This window comes from Protomyctophum bolini (genome assembly GCF_963924005.1).
Source record: "Protomyctophum bolini genome assembly, chromosome: 6".
Lineage (NCBI taxonomy): Eukaryota > Metazoa > Chordata > Actinopteri > Myctophiformes > Myctophidae > Protomyctophum > Protomyctophum bolini.
Window position 1 is genome coordinate 41,728,524 of NC_137867.1, and position 13,610 is coordinate 41,742,133.

Here is a 13,610-nt window from a genome sequence, read left to right on the forward strand (position 1 = left end):
TGGCATGTTCAATTGCAGGCCCGATTTTAGCAAGTATTGTCATTACAGAGTCTTTGCTGAATCTGTACCGCCTTTTGAATTCATCATAGTCATAATATTCGACTGGGTTAGACGGTCCCTTATTTTTCTTTGAGGTGCTCTTTGGTTTTCTCTTTCATTTTCATGAAGCCATCTGATATATGCTGCCATGTTGTTTTCATTTAAACCTCCTCTCCTGCTGGTTTAGAATGAATCCCTTATTGATACTTAAATCAAATTCAAACCAAGATTAAAAAAACAAAACCAAGATTAAAAGGCTGGTTTAAAACTAAACCGGATTAGTGAAAACTAGGTTTAAAGTTTGGTGCAACTGGATTAATAGATAAACCTTGATTTAAACCAGATTAAGGCTTAATCCTTCTTATACTGTGTTTTCATGGTACTGCATCTGCTTTAAGTGCTTAAGTGGATCCTCCTCCCCACTTTCTTTTCGTCACGCACATTTATTCTAATATGGCAGTTCAGCTGCCAGGGGGTCTTGTCTGTCATAGGGCGGTGTCCGGGGGTCTTGTCCATCAGAGGATGCTGCCAGATGGAAATTGCACATTTAACAAAAAGATAGGAAGGACATTTACATGAAATATTTAAAAAGAGAAACATAAGTACCCGCATGACTGCGATGCAACATATGTCTCAATATGAACATGTACGTTGCTGGTGCTGTGTTGTTGAGGAAATAATTCGCTTTTCCCATGTGTAACCATGAGGCTATACTACATAATAATAAGTCTGTGGTCCGTCTAGTAACTAGACGGACCACAGACTTATAATTGAAAATGCTAAATATAAAATATAGACTTTTATTACGAGCAATTTATCCCAAGGTTAACAATAAAAGTGGAAACAGATTAAATCACACAAGAACGAGGGGCGTGGTTATGGCTCTGAGCTAGGTGCACGTATTTTCGTGAAGCTCCTGGTATAAAGATTCCTGTAAACCATCCTTTTATAAAAAGTCTGGCAGTGTGCCGCTGGTTCGACTCCCGAGAGCCTACAGGGACAAATGACAGACAGGGAATATATGAAAATGGTTATTATTAAGATTCAAGAATATCTTCACTCTATTACAGGACAAAAACGGTGCCCAAAAATTTGCTGAAAACTTTCAGATCCCCAAAAGTTACTGAAAAGAGAAGTCTCTTTTCAGTAACCTTTGGGGCTGATTTGTTTCTTTATTCTAATATTCTGCCAGGTACCAAGCTGAAGTAATGTCCCATGGTGTTCCTTCTTAACTTTTCTTACACTATTACCCAGTCTCTGGAACAGTGGGGGCAGTCAGTCACAGTGAAGGCTCTCGGTCACCTCAGTTTTTTGGGCTGGTCATTGGCACAACCAGCAGCAACTGATCGGCTGACCTCGTGGCTCTGCATGGGATGTGGTTCTAAACACATTTTGAAAGGGACGGGACCGGTGTACTGCATCTACAGACCACTGCACTATATATATATATATATATATATATATATATATATATATATATATATATAGCTGTATGAGACCACTGTACTGCATAGACTACTGTACCGGGTCTATAGACCACTGTCTCTCTAGGTCGTCCTCAGACGAGCCCTCCATCGTTGCTTCCAGTCATCCCGGTTCTCCATACATCTGGCCAGCTCATTGGTGCTTTGCACTCCTGCGTCGTTCTTGAGTACATCCACATTATGTTAATGTGGGACGTCCTCGTGACCGGTGCCCGTGTGTTGGTTCCCACATTACTAGTTTGCTGGCTGGCTGGCAGTGTCCTGCCAGTCTCATTCTCCTGGCTGCTATTTTCTGGCTCACCCTTGGCATTCCATCATACAGATTTGTGTTGGTAACATGTGTGCTCTTACTGATGTTGAGTGCTGCATGCAACATTCTGGTGTAGCACCCATCGAGAGACTTCTGCAGGGTTGGCTTCAGGCTCTACCTTTGCGTAGAAGAAGCTGAGTTTAGTTTGACGGGGGACGTTGGAGTTACATACACTGGCCATGCCGTTTAGGGCCCTCCATGCAAGTACCTTCCTCACTCACAGCTCAGGTACTTTAAGTCCTTGACTTCCTTCAAAGCAGTGCCTCTTGTTGTCAGCGGTGGATGCTCTGATGGGATGTTATAGGTGATAACTTCAGTTTTCTTGGCATTCAGCACACTTGGTACACTCTGATTCCACTCTGTTCAGGAGCTCCTGAGCTTGTTCCACGTGGTCAGAGAGCAGGCTGATGTCATCATCAGTAGTCCAGGTCTACTGTTGGGTGTCGCCTCGACCTCCTTGGTGTTATGGTGAGGCCAAGATCCTGCTCTCGTCCATTGATGGCCTTCCTTAATGCGTAGTCCAGGACTAGGACGAAGAGGAAGGGGGCTAGGGTGTCCCCTTGTAGTGCTGTAGTGCATCTGTACACCACATCTGTAGACTAGGGCTGGGGCGGTATGGGATTTTTATTACCGCGGTTATTGTCGTAATTACCGCACCCCCCCCCCCCACACACACACACACACACACACACACACACACACACACACACACACACACACACCGTGTACGGAGATGTACGTATACCTCCTGGCACTTTCTCCCATTCTTTACTCCTATACCTTCACCTCCTTATCATTTCTCAATCCTACTGTCGCTCTCTCGCTCTCTCTCTCTCCCTATTTCTCCCATTTCTTCCCGACATCATTCACTGCACTGACCTCATTCTCTCCATCTATCTCTCGCTCTGCCCCGTGTCTGTTCTTCTCTCTGTCTCCTGCAATCTCTCCATTCCTTGTCTCCTTGTCTCAGCATGAGAGGAGAGTTGTTTGCCGTTTTAATAAAAACCTTCCCATGGGATTCAGTTTTTTTCCTGCACGGATCTAATAGTTTCTGTGGCTTTCTCATTAGGTGGCGCCGGTATTTTTGCGAAAACATTTGACGTTATCTTGATATAATGCTGATGACTCCACAAGATTATGAACATTCATGAAATAAGTTAATTTCAGTCTAGTAATGGGATGTCTGTCTGTCTGTCTGTCTGTCTGTCTGTCTGTCTGTCTGTCTGTCTGTCTGTCTGTCTGTCTGTCTGTCTGTCTGTGGCAAATGGTAATGGTGTTGTTTTTTTTCCTTATTACTGTGGGAGAGTGCAATCATCCAATCTGCTAAGCAACTCAAAACAAGGGTGAATACCAACCATTTGCTGCTGTTTTGGCTACCCACACGTTTAGCTGTGAATCATTCCAGAAATGCCCGGTCCTTACAAGCTATACCTCGTTGTAAAGGTGACTAATCAAAACATTATAAAATGCAATACCAATTGGTGGTATTTAATTAAAGGAGAGAAATAACCGACCAAAGTTAAGTTTCCGAACTTTTTGTGGCGGCAGTGGCTCAGGGATAGAGTGACCGGATGGCAACTGCAAGGTTCCCAGTTAAAACCCCGGCTCCCCCAGAGTTAGTGTTGAAGTTCGCCCCCCTACTTAGTGTACTTAGTGTTCGCCCCCCTAGTGGCGAAAAATAAAACTTCTGGGAACTCAGATTAGTGTTTAAGTGTCCTTGAGCAAGACCCGAACCCCTGATTGCTCCCGATGTGCAGCTTGGTGCCTTGCATGGTTTCCTCCGGCATCGGTGTGTGAATGGGTGAATGTAATGCACAACCTCTGTGAAGCGCCTTGGATAAAGGCGCTATATAAATGCACCATTTACCATTTTTGTGCCGAGTATCTGTATATTGTAATACACTTTATAGAGATGAGTTTTTTTTTTCTTCTCAGAAATCTATCATCTTGACATCTGAAAAACAACTCACTTTCCCTTCTGATCAGATTTGTCGTGCTATCTTTAGCTACATATTTCTGTGTAAATAACACGGATGCATACATGTCCTCAGTAGCATGACACACATAAACATAGCTTTTTTTAGCTACGCTAAAACTTTGCTCTGTGGTTTCAGGTCAGTCTGTGCTTCATTAAGCAGGCCATTCTTGTGTTATTTTCTGCTTGCCTGAGGGAAGAAGTGGAGGAGTATGTATTCTGCCTCCTATAAACAACCTGACCTGACTGAGACCTGTTTTATGATAATATCACATACACTAGTACTCTGTGGACTCTGGGATACACATTTTCTGTCATTTCCTTGCTCTACTTATTTTATTTTGTCATTTTTGAGCGGTGGCACACCATCTCCTATATGCACAGCTGGGTGTGTCGATACCTGTATGTGTGTCCGTATGTCCGAGTACAGCTATGTATGTACTGTATGTCCGTATATGTCTTGAGTACAGATTTATTTATTTATTTGCGTTGCACCCGGAGGTCGAAAATTCCATTCAAGTCAACAACTGTGCTTGACTCCAAAGCTGCAGCGCTCACTTCACGTCTGTGTGATTTTAATGTTCTGCTCATAGATTAAACAAGCACCACTCTGTGAAGAATAGAATACATTTTTAACCCATTCTGAACGGGAACCCGTTTTGGTGTTAGCCTCATGTTATGCTTTAGCTATTGAAAAATAGCAGATCTACAAGCTCATAGCGCGCCACCGAGTGGCGCGCTACGAGCTTGTAGGTCTGCTATTTTTTGAAAAATCGAAGAACGACTGAATTTTTTTAGAATCTGATCTCAGGTCAGAATAGGTTTATCAGACCAGTGTGTTGTCCAGTGGAAACCTCGTATGAATCTGATCTCAGGTCAGAATGGGTTAAGAGCAAATAGATATAAAAGACAATCCTGAAAGTCACTTTTAAATCAAAGTGACTTCCAGGGAAGATTGAGCAGGCATTTGGGAGAGTTTCTGTGACAGAGATGAAGGGTGTCTTTGTACTCTGTGTCGTGAGTGAGGGCCATGGGGGATTGCTCTGTCACGCTACTGTACTTGGAGCCAGTCTTTGCACGAGCTTTCTTTGAGAATCATTTCAGATTCATTTTATATGAATTTTAATTTCAGTTATATTAAAATCTCAAATATTTATATGACTTCTATATTGACGATATTTGAACTTTAGTCAACATTTACGTTTTACTTTTGACTCTATAACCCATTTAGACCTGAGAACAGATTCTACTAAATGGCTTTCTGACCTGTGTCAGAAACCTGTGTTTCTATGTCGGTCTTTCTCAAACATTTTCATGTCAAGGACCCCCAAAAATATATGTAATTGGCCGTTGACCCCCATCTGAAAATATGTTGTTCCAGGGACCCCCCCAGAAGCAAAGATTCTGAAAGAATATATATTCTAAGATTTGCGCCACATTTTCACGATTAAAAAAAATATAGCAGATCTACAAGTTCTTGTAGAGCTTGTAGATCTGCTATTTTTCAACAGCAAAAGGGGTTCCCGCCCAGAATGGGCTAATCATACACATTTGTTTTTGAGTGGTGCAACCACTCCTATAGACAGGTGTGTGTGTGTGTGTGTGTGTGTGTGTGTGTGTGTGTGTGTGTGTGTGTGTGTGTGTGTGTGTGTGTGTGTGTGTGTGTGTGTGTGTGTGTGTGTGTGTGTGTGTGTGTGTGTGTGTGTGTGTGTGTGTGTGTGTGTGTGTGTGTGTGTGTGCGAAAATAGCGTTATAGCCTTTGTTCACCAACAGACAAATATCACTGTTGCTCAGCCTAACACACACAGGCCTGGGGGAGGGCTAGTATAGTATAGTACTGTACAGCACCACTCACTTCAGAGTTCAGACGGGTCTGATTTTTTTTTTAGATGGTCTGGTTATCAAAGGCGGCAATACATTACGATACAAATCGATTCCTTAAACCTACTGATAGGAATACTTTACTCCAAGCAGATTGTGATATATACTGGATCTGAAATGGTATCACTACACATAAAACTCCTACAATCCCACACAATTTCATCATGCTAGGAGCTCTTTGCACTCTTTATAACAAAAGCTGTGTGGACTTGGATAATAGATTTTGTGACTGGAGCTACTAAAAACAATGGATTGATGTGGCTGGTGATTAGCGTCAAGCACCACTACACAAAATTAATTTCTCAAACCCAAACCCCAAACTAAAATGGCCAACCCCCATTTTGCATCACCAACTATACTTGCATGGGCTTTGAGCTTAAAAAGATAACCCGCAAGCACGGGCATATAGTAAACTCTTAACGCCTAATTGACAATCATGTCTAAGGGGGCATGTGCCACTTGTACAGCAGTCGTACAAGTTATTAAAATGACAAACCGTAAGCTACAGCATGTCTTGTTTATTCGAATAGAACTGATGAAAACATTGTCTTTTTTTACAATTTAATGGAAGTAAACAGATATAGCTTGAAGTTGTTTTGAAATATTCCCAAACTCTATCCCACAATCCATCCGCGCAGCACCAAGACAGAAATAGAACTGATTGAAGAGCATATTTCTCATTAAGTAGCCTACTTATGCTATCCAGTTATAAGTTAATTTCGACCATTAATTATTCTAGAAAGCCAAAGTCACTCAAAGCCATATAGCCATAGCCATTAGAAAGGAAATAAATCTGGTTTAAATCCATCCAATTAGACAGCAAGGGCAGAATCCATTTGTACCGGCCTGTCGTTTGATATGTCGGCCGGTCCGTGGATAGGTCTATTATTTTGAATGTCTATTAAAATGTACAACTTACACCAACATAAACAACAGCAACTCAATTGGCGAATCAATTCATATCAAATTCACATAATATTACGACAATGACTATTTTTTGACTGCAATGTAATTCAAAACCTTTATTAACCTTGAGACCCCCAAAGACGCCCCCGGGGGGGCGTCACGATTCAAATGAGCCCACCCCCGTCCAAAACGGTAGAGAAATGACAGAATTACCATTTGGGGGTCCCCGAACCTTGAGACCCCCAAAGACGACCCAAGGGGGGCGACACGATTCAAATGAGCCCACCCCCGTCCAAAACGGTAGAGCAATGACAGCGTTACCATTTGGGGGTCCCTGGAGGTCCCTGGGGGTCCCCGAACCTTGAGACCCCCAAAGACGCCCCCGGGGGGGCGACACGATCATGGATCGTGACAAATCATGACGATGAACACAATGTTTTGGGCCGGTCAAATAATTTATAAGAAGAAAAACAAAACAAATGGTGTTGTCTCCTGCCTTTATTTTCTTCTTTCTAATGATTTGATCGGCCCAAAACATTGTGTTCATTATCATGATTTGTCACAGTCCGAGTTGGCTTTGTCCGCGGCGTAACCGGCTTTAAATATATACTTTAAGAAAAGCCTATGGGAAAAATGCATTGGGATTCATTTCCTGGGCCACTCGTTGTTCTGAAAGGGGGAGGGACTGCGACGCTCTATAGTGGCCCTCTCCACTTTGGTTTGATTATATTTTTTATTATTTTTGCAATTGAATGGCTGTAAAATTGAATTTTTGAGTCTACATATAGTACACATATAGTGCATGCATAGACTTTCAGTATTTATTTATGATGTATTTTCTCTATTATTAAGGTTATTGTAACAGTCAATTTGTGTTGGTGGTGGGGAGGGGGGCGGGGCGGGGGTCGCGAGACATGTAACTAAGTACATACATGCACTCTAGTACTGTATACATTCTTCAGTATGTACACCTTCCACTACATTTCAAAGGAACATTTGTACTTTTACTCCACTACAATTATACGAAAACTCGTAGTTACTTTGTAATTATTATTACAAAACACACTATACCACTTCAGTCATATATATATATATTTTTTTTTTGGCCATTCAAAAATATCAGATCAACAAGTTCACAATTCGATACTGCTGTACTTTTACTCAAGTAAAACATGCGAGTACTGTTACTTCTCCCATCACTGTCAGTCTACAAGTGTATAGGTGAGAGGAGAAGAGAACATGAATCATATGTTTTCTCTCTAGTGGTTGTTCCATGGAGAAGAAGCCAGGCCAAGGGCCAGCTGTAAATCAAGTGTTCTCACTTTACAGATTGGTGGTGAGCTATTTGGACATTCACTCAGGCCCATTTTTAGCCTGCATAAATGTGCTAATCCCCCCCCCCCCCCCCCCCCTCCGGGCCAGTAAGAGTGGTTCTGTTGTGTAGTGCAGGTGCGTATATCTATTCTGTATAGCTTTAGTTCTAAATTGTACTGTTCATCATTCTGATGAGAGTTTAAACCTTTCTGTAAGTGGCTGTATGCTGGGGACATATTGAAACATAAAAAAAAAAAAACATTAATTCATAACCACTCATATAAAAATGTACCATTATATAATACAGAAACTGTCTGTATTCAGAAATTGTGTTTGAAAGTTGTGGCTAAGCTATATCAATTTCACAATTTTCACAAAACCCCTTAAAAATAAACATACCGTGGTCAATATGTCATTGTCTATTCACAGCTTCAGCCATGTGAAGTACTATACACATTGATCACTTTTGTGTGTGTGGTAGTTACCCCCCCCTTTTGATTTACATCAAAAGGTCGTATGAGCTCAAGCCCACAATTCAACATTTTGGTTTTAAGATATTCATATCCATTTTGTATTAATCCTTAGGACCCCAAATCACACCTTGGAAAGCATGAGTGCCCCCAGAGAGGACGTATATAGGGCCTTAGTCCTACTCCTCCTCCCAGCCAACACTCCCCACTGACAGGTTGTTACCCCCCCCCCCCCCCTCCCTTTTGATTTACATCAAAAGGGCATGTTAGCTCAAGCCCACAATTCAACATTTTGGTTTTAAGATGTTTATATTCCTTTTGTATTCATCCTTAGGACCCCAAATCACACCTTGGAAAGCATGAGTGTCTATATCAAACAAAGTGTTTTTTGACTGGGGGTGTCATATTTTGACAGCAGCCTGTCATAATTTGACCCCCCAGTATTCGGATGTATTAGGATGTTGATATTCATTCATCAGCCAACACTCCCCACTGACAGGTAGTTACCCCCCCCCCCCCCCCCCCCCCGAGAGGACATGGCCTTAGTCCTACTCCTCCTCCCAGCCAACACTCCCCACTGACAGGTAGTACCCCCCCCCCCCCCCTCCCCAGAGAGGACATGGCCTTAGTCCTACTCCTCCTCCCAGCCAACACTCCCCACTGACAGGTAGTTACCCCCCCCCCCCCCCCAGAGAGGACATGGCCTTAGTCGTACTCCTCCTCCCAGCCAACACTCCCCACTGACAGGTAGTTACCTGTCAGTGGTAACTACCCCCCGAGAGGACATGGCCTTAGTCCTACTCCTCCTCCCAGCCAACACTCCCCACTGACAGGTAGTTACCCCGCCTTTTGATTTACATCAAAAGGGCATGTGAGCTCAAACCCACAATTCAGCATTTTGGTTTTAGGTTGTTGATATTCATTTCGTAGCTTGTAGGTCTGCTATATTTGAAAAATCGTGAACATGTGGCGCAAATCTTTGAATATATATTATTTCAGAGTAAAAGTTTTTAACTGAAATCTTTTCTTCATGGGGGGTCCCAGGAACAACATAACATATGAAAATGTTTAAGAACAACTGACATAGAAACATAGTATTTTTCAGAAAACTGTCAGGATTTAGAAGACATTTATAGAAGATAGAAGATAAGACGTCCTCCATCTCCCTTTTGCACCATCAGGTGGGAGACCAGATCGTGGAGGTGAGCGGCTGCAGCTTCGTCACCATCTCCCACGACGAGGCCGTCCACATCCTGAAGACGGGCAGCCAGCTGTCGGTGCGGGTGAGAGCCGTCGGCCGCCTGCCCCATGCCCGCACCGCGGTGGAGTCAGAGACCCAGCAGTGGGTCAACGGCCCCCACGCCCGCACCGCGGTGGAGTCAGAGACCCAGCAGTGGGTCAACGGCCCCCACGCCCCCCACACCTTGCATGGGGACGAGACCCAGTGGGTCAACGACAGCCCGCCCATAGCAGAGAGCATGGCCGCCGCTACGGCCGTCTGCAACAGTGTGTGCGGCAGCGCCAACGCCAGTGCTTGCAGTACAAGGTGAGTGGGCTGCATGGCTGCCAAAATACAGTGCCATATTAAGCCCCGAATTAACAATGGAATTTACACTAGCATGTCTGAGAGGTCATTTTGACCGTTTTTCTGAGATTTTGAAGTTTATTATCTTTGTCCATGAAGCTTTCAGAATGTTCCCCTTCCATGACCATCATGTCTGTCTGTCTGTCTGTCTGTCTGTCTGTCTGTCTGTCTGTCTGTCTGTCTGTCTGTCTGTCTGTCTGTGTCTCTCTCTCTCTCTCTCTCTCTCTCTCTCTCTCTCTCTCCACACATCAGTGTTTGTGGTCCTTTCTATGAATGTCCTAATGGAGCTCAGGGTTGTATAATGTCGTCTGCCTGCCTTGAACATCAGAGGTAGCTTTCAGTGGCACACACACACCATTTAACTCATGTGCCAGTTTAAGTTTATTCACTCAATCATGCTCCAACACACAACATACTCTTGTTGGTGGTTATGTCCTTAAGTACCTAAGTAAGGTGCTGCTGGCGCACGATGCAATCTTTTATTCTTTGTCCATGTGTTGGGTGGATTGTGCTTTTGTTTGTCTGTGTTTGCAATTTAATTTCATTTAGTTTATTATTTCTAATATTCTTTCTCCTACTGCAGACCATCCTCTGCCAGAGCAACACCTGTGCTGGGAAAGGTAAAAGAAACCATTTCAACCATGCTTTCTACATGTACACTGTAACATTGTCTCTCTACCGAAAAACTCAACTGAAGGTATAGCTCAAATGTGCTTTGCTTGTTGTGACCAAAAGTCACATTTTCCCCCATGGTGTAGCATAGTCAGCAAAGACAGTGATATTTAGCCCATGGTGTAGCATAGGCAGCAAAGACAGTGACATTTTATAATAATATGCAGAGAAGACAGTGACAGGTTGACCTGCACTTGACCCACATGTGGTTAGTTTGATTTGCCTTGCAATAGCATCCTTCCCTGGTGGTCTGACATGTGTACACAACATATTCTGTGCATGTATACATGCATGCAAACCGCCACGTGAATCTGTTCAACAGCACATAGATTTATTTTCTCTCTCCTCCGGTATTCAAAACCATCATCTGGCCCCCCGCTCACCCTCAGGCTTTCGTATGTTTGGCTCCCACTCAGTTGGCTTGGTGTTTTTAACCTATATTTATCCAGTGAGGGCTGGTGGAACAAAGTACTTCACACTCACATTACCCATTCAGATTATCGCCTGGGTTTTGTTTTCTCTCCAACAAGCAGCCTTCCTTTTACATGTAGCTATTTTCTCAAACGTATAAGCTATTCACAGCACACTACACTATACGGTGACTAAACAAAAGGATTTTTGATGTGGTTGTTATGTGAGCTATTCAGCAAGGAAAATGGCACAGTGGTCTAGAGGGAGGGGGGGGGGGGGGGGTCATCGTTTTTGGACAGTGGTAATATACAGTTTTGTGCAGCACTTTGTCCTGCTGTTTCAACTATACATTTAGTCTATGTATGGGCCAGTGAACAGGTCAGAATTATATCCTGTAAAGCAAAAGAGCAGGAATAGCATTAGTAATAACCCTGAGAAAAGTATGGTTGCTGCCAAGAGAGCACGTACAACAGAGGATAGTATATCATGTCCTAACCTTTTTATGGGATCTTATATTGTATATACTGTCTGTAGGTAGTATAACGTAATAGATACATATGTGTAATATACAACGGGGGGCATGCTTAAAGCAAACATAGCATGTTTGAAATATAGTTGCAGTATAGGCACTGAGTTTGAATAAAATATGCCCAATGTTATAACTTATATGTTGTTAGACAATATTAGGCTACAGATTGATGATGAAATGGTTAATAAAAACAATTGTTTCACTATGACTATAACTGTAGTATTTGCTGGTGGTATATTGCTTTTATGTACTGTATATACTGTAATCTTCTAAAGGCTATAGATGTGAATGTTTATAATAACCTTCTCTGCACTATCCTATACTCTTTGCCCTCCCTTTGTAATTGTCCCTTTTATTAAATGACTCATTGACATTGTAAACAGTGAATGTGCAGCATGTAAATGCAACATCCAGACCCATATCATGACATCAAAGGCTCTGCTATAATTAAGCCCCTTTTAATTTGAAACGAGACCGGATTCTCTGCCTCTGGCAGTCTAGGCCTAATGAGCTTTGTAATTCAAGACGGGATGAGAGAGGCCATGTTGATTTAATTCACGTTGGATGAACATTTCATTGGCTTTTGGGTGACAATTAATGGCTCAGGACAGTGAATTAGGAATAATGCTCCTTACAGCTCCTCGTGAATACAGAATGGGCTCTGAAATGAAATGGACAAAAGCGTAACGGAGAGTTCTATGTTCGACGTTCGTATCATTGTTTGTACAGGGATTACAGATAATACATATTTAAAAGATCTTATTAGGAGAAAAGCAATAGAATAATTAGGCCTGTGATCAAGAGATTGGGGGTGCTCAGGTGAGAGGGGAGACTCAGGGGTGCTCAGGTGAGAGGGGAGACTCAGGGGTGCTCAGGTGAGAGGGGAGACTCAGGGGTGCTCAGATGAGAGGGGAGACTCAGGGGTGCTCAGATGAGAGGGGAGACTCAGGGGTGCTCAGATGAGAGGGGAGACTCAGGGGTGCTCAGATGAGAGGGGAGACTGGGGGTGCTCAGATGAGAGGGGAGACTCAGGGGTGCTCAGATGAGAGGGGAGACTCAGGGGTGCTCAGATGAGAGGGGAGACTCAGGGGTGCTCAGATGAGAGGGGAGACTCAGGGGTGCTCAGATGAGAGGGGAGACTGGGGGTGCTCAGATGAGAGGGGAGACTGGGGGTGCTCAGATGAGAGGGGAGACTGGGGGTGCTCAGATGAGAGGGGAGACTGGGGGTGCTCAGATGAGAGGGTGAGACTGGGGGTGCTCAGATGAGAGGGGAGACTGGGGGTGCATTTAAGCCTTGGCAAGCTTCTGTGACGTCACAGAAGCTTGCCATCCCTGTGAGATAGAGACGCCCCAGAGCTTTCTACTGTGTGTCTATGCCTGGGACTACAGAGCCATTCCGCTACCCCCCCGGTACCTTGCTATTGTCTGTTTATTGCTGTCCTCTACTACAACGTTTGGCAGTTGAGGGCAGTGCAGATTGGTTGCATTTGTACACTGTCAGAGTTACAAATGGATGGAGCATTAGAGCACTGTGTATTGGTGTCATTTGGCAGTTAACGGCCAGTTAATGGCCCGTGCCTATGCTTCATTTAGTGTTGGGAATGGATTTGGCACTGTTGCATTATTTCCTAAAACATCTATTAGGCTACTTTAACATGATAGATTCAATTGCCCATGTTAATTAGAATTCGTCACCGGTGATGGCGGCAGAAGGCAGTCAGACATTTGGACAGTGCATGCATGGCGTTCATTCGCGTAAGCCTCAAGGTAGTGGTACACTACTGTAGGTCCGTGTCACTGCAGTGTTGCCAGGAGAATATGAATGGCACTCATAAGACACAGTGCACTGTTTTGTTGGCATTTGAAAGACTTGAATTGTTGTCTTGTATTGTATTGTATCTGTATGCTGCAGGGCGGGTCCTTGGGGTCCAAGACAAATTTCTCCCTTGGGAGACAAAATAAAGAAACCTTGAACCTTGAAGTGAAAACGGAGAGGCTGTGCAAAAAACTATGAAGGGAGACCCAGTGGTATTC

General features: G+C 43.6%; 1 protein-coding gene across 1 annotated transcript in view; it reads left to right on the top strand.

The window, feature by feature from the left end:
* Positions 1–13,610, top strand: part of LOC308317730 (whirlin-like) — a 76,465-nt gene that overhangs the window by 44,513 nt on the left and 18,342 nt on the right. The window contains exons 6-7 of the mRNA XM_080767000.1: positions 9,561–9,925; positions 10,548–10,584. Of these exons, the coding sequence (XP_080623126.1) occupies positions 9,561–9,925; positions 10,548–10,584 (402 nt within the window). The remainder of the gene's footprint in view (positions 1–9,560; positions 9,926–10,547; positions 10,585–13,610) is intronic.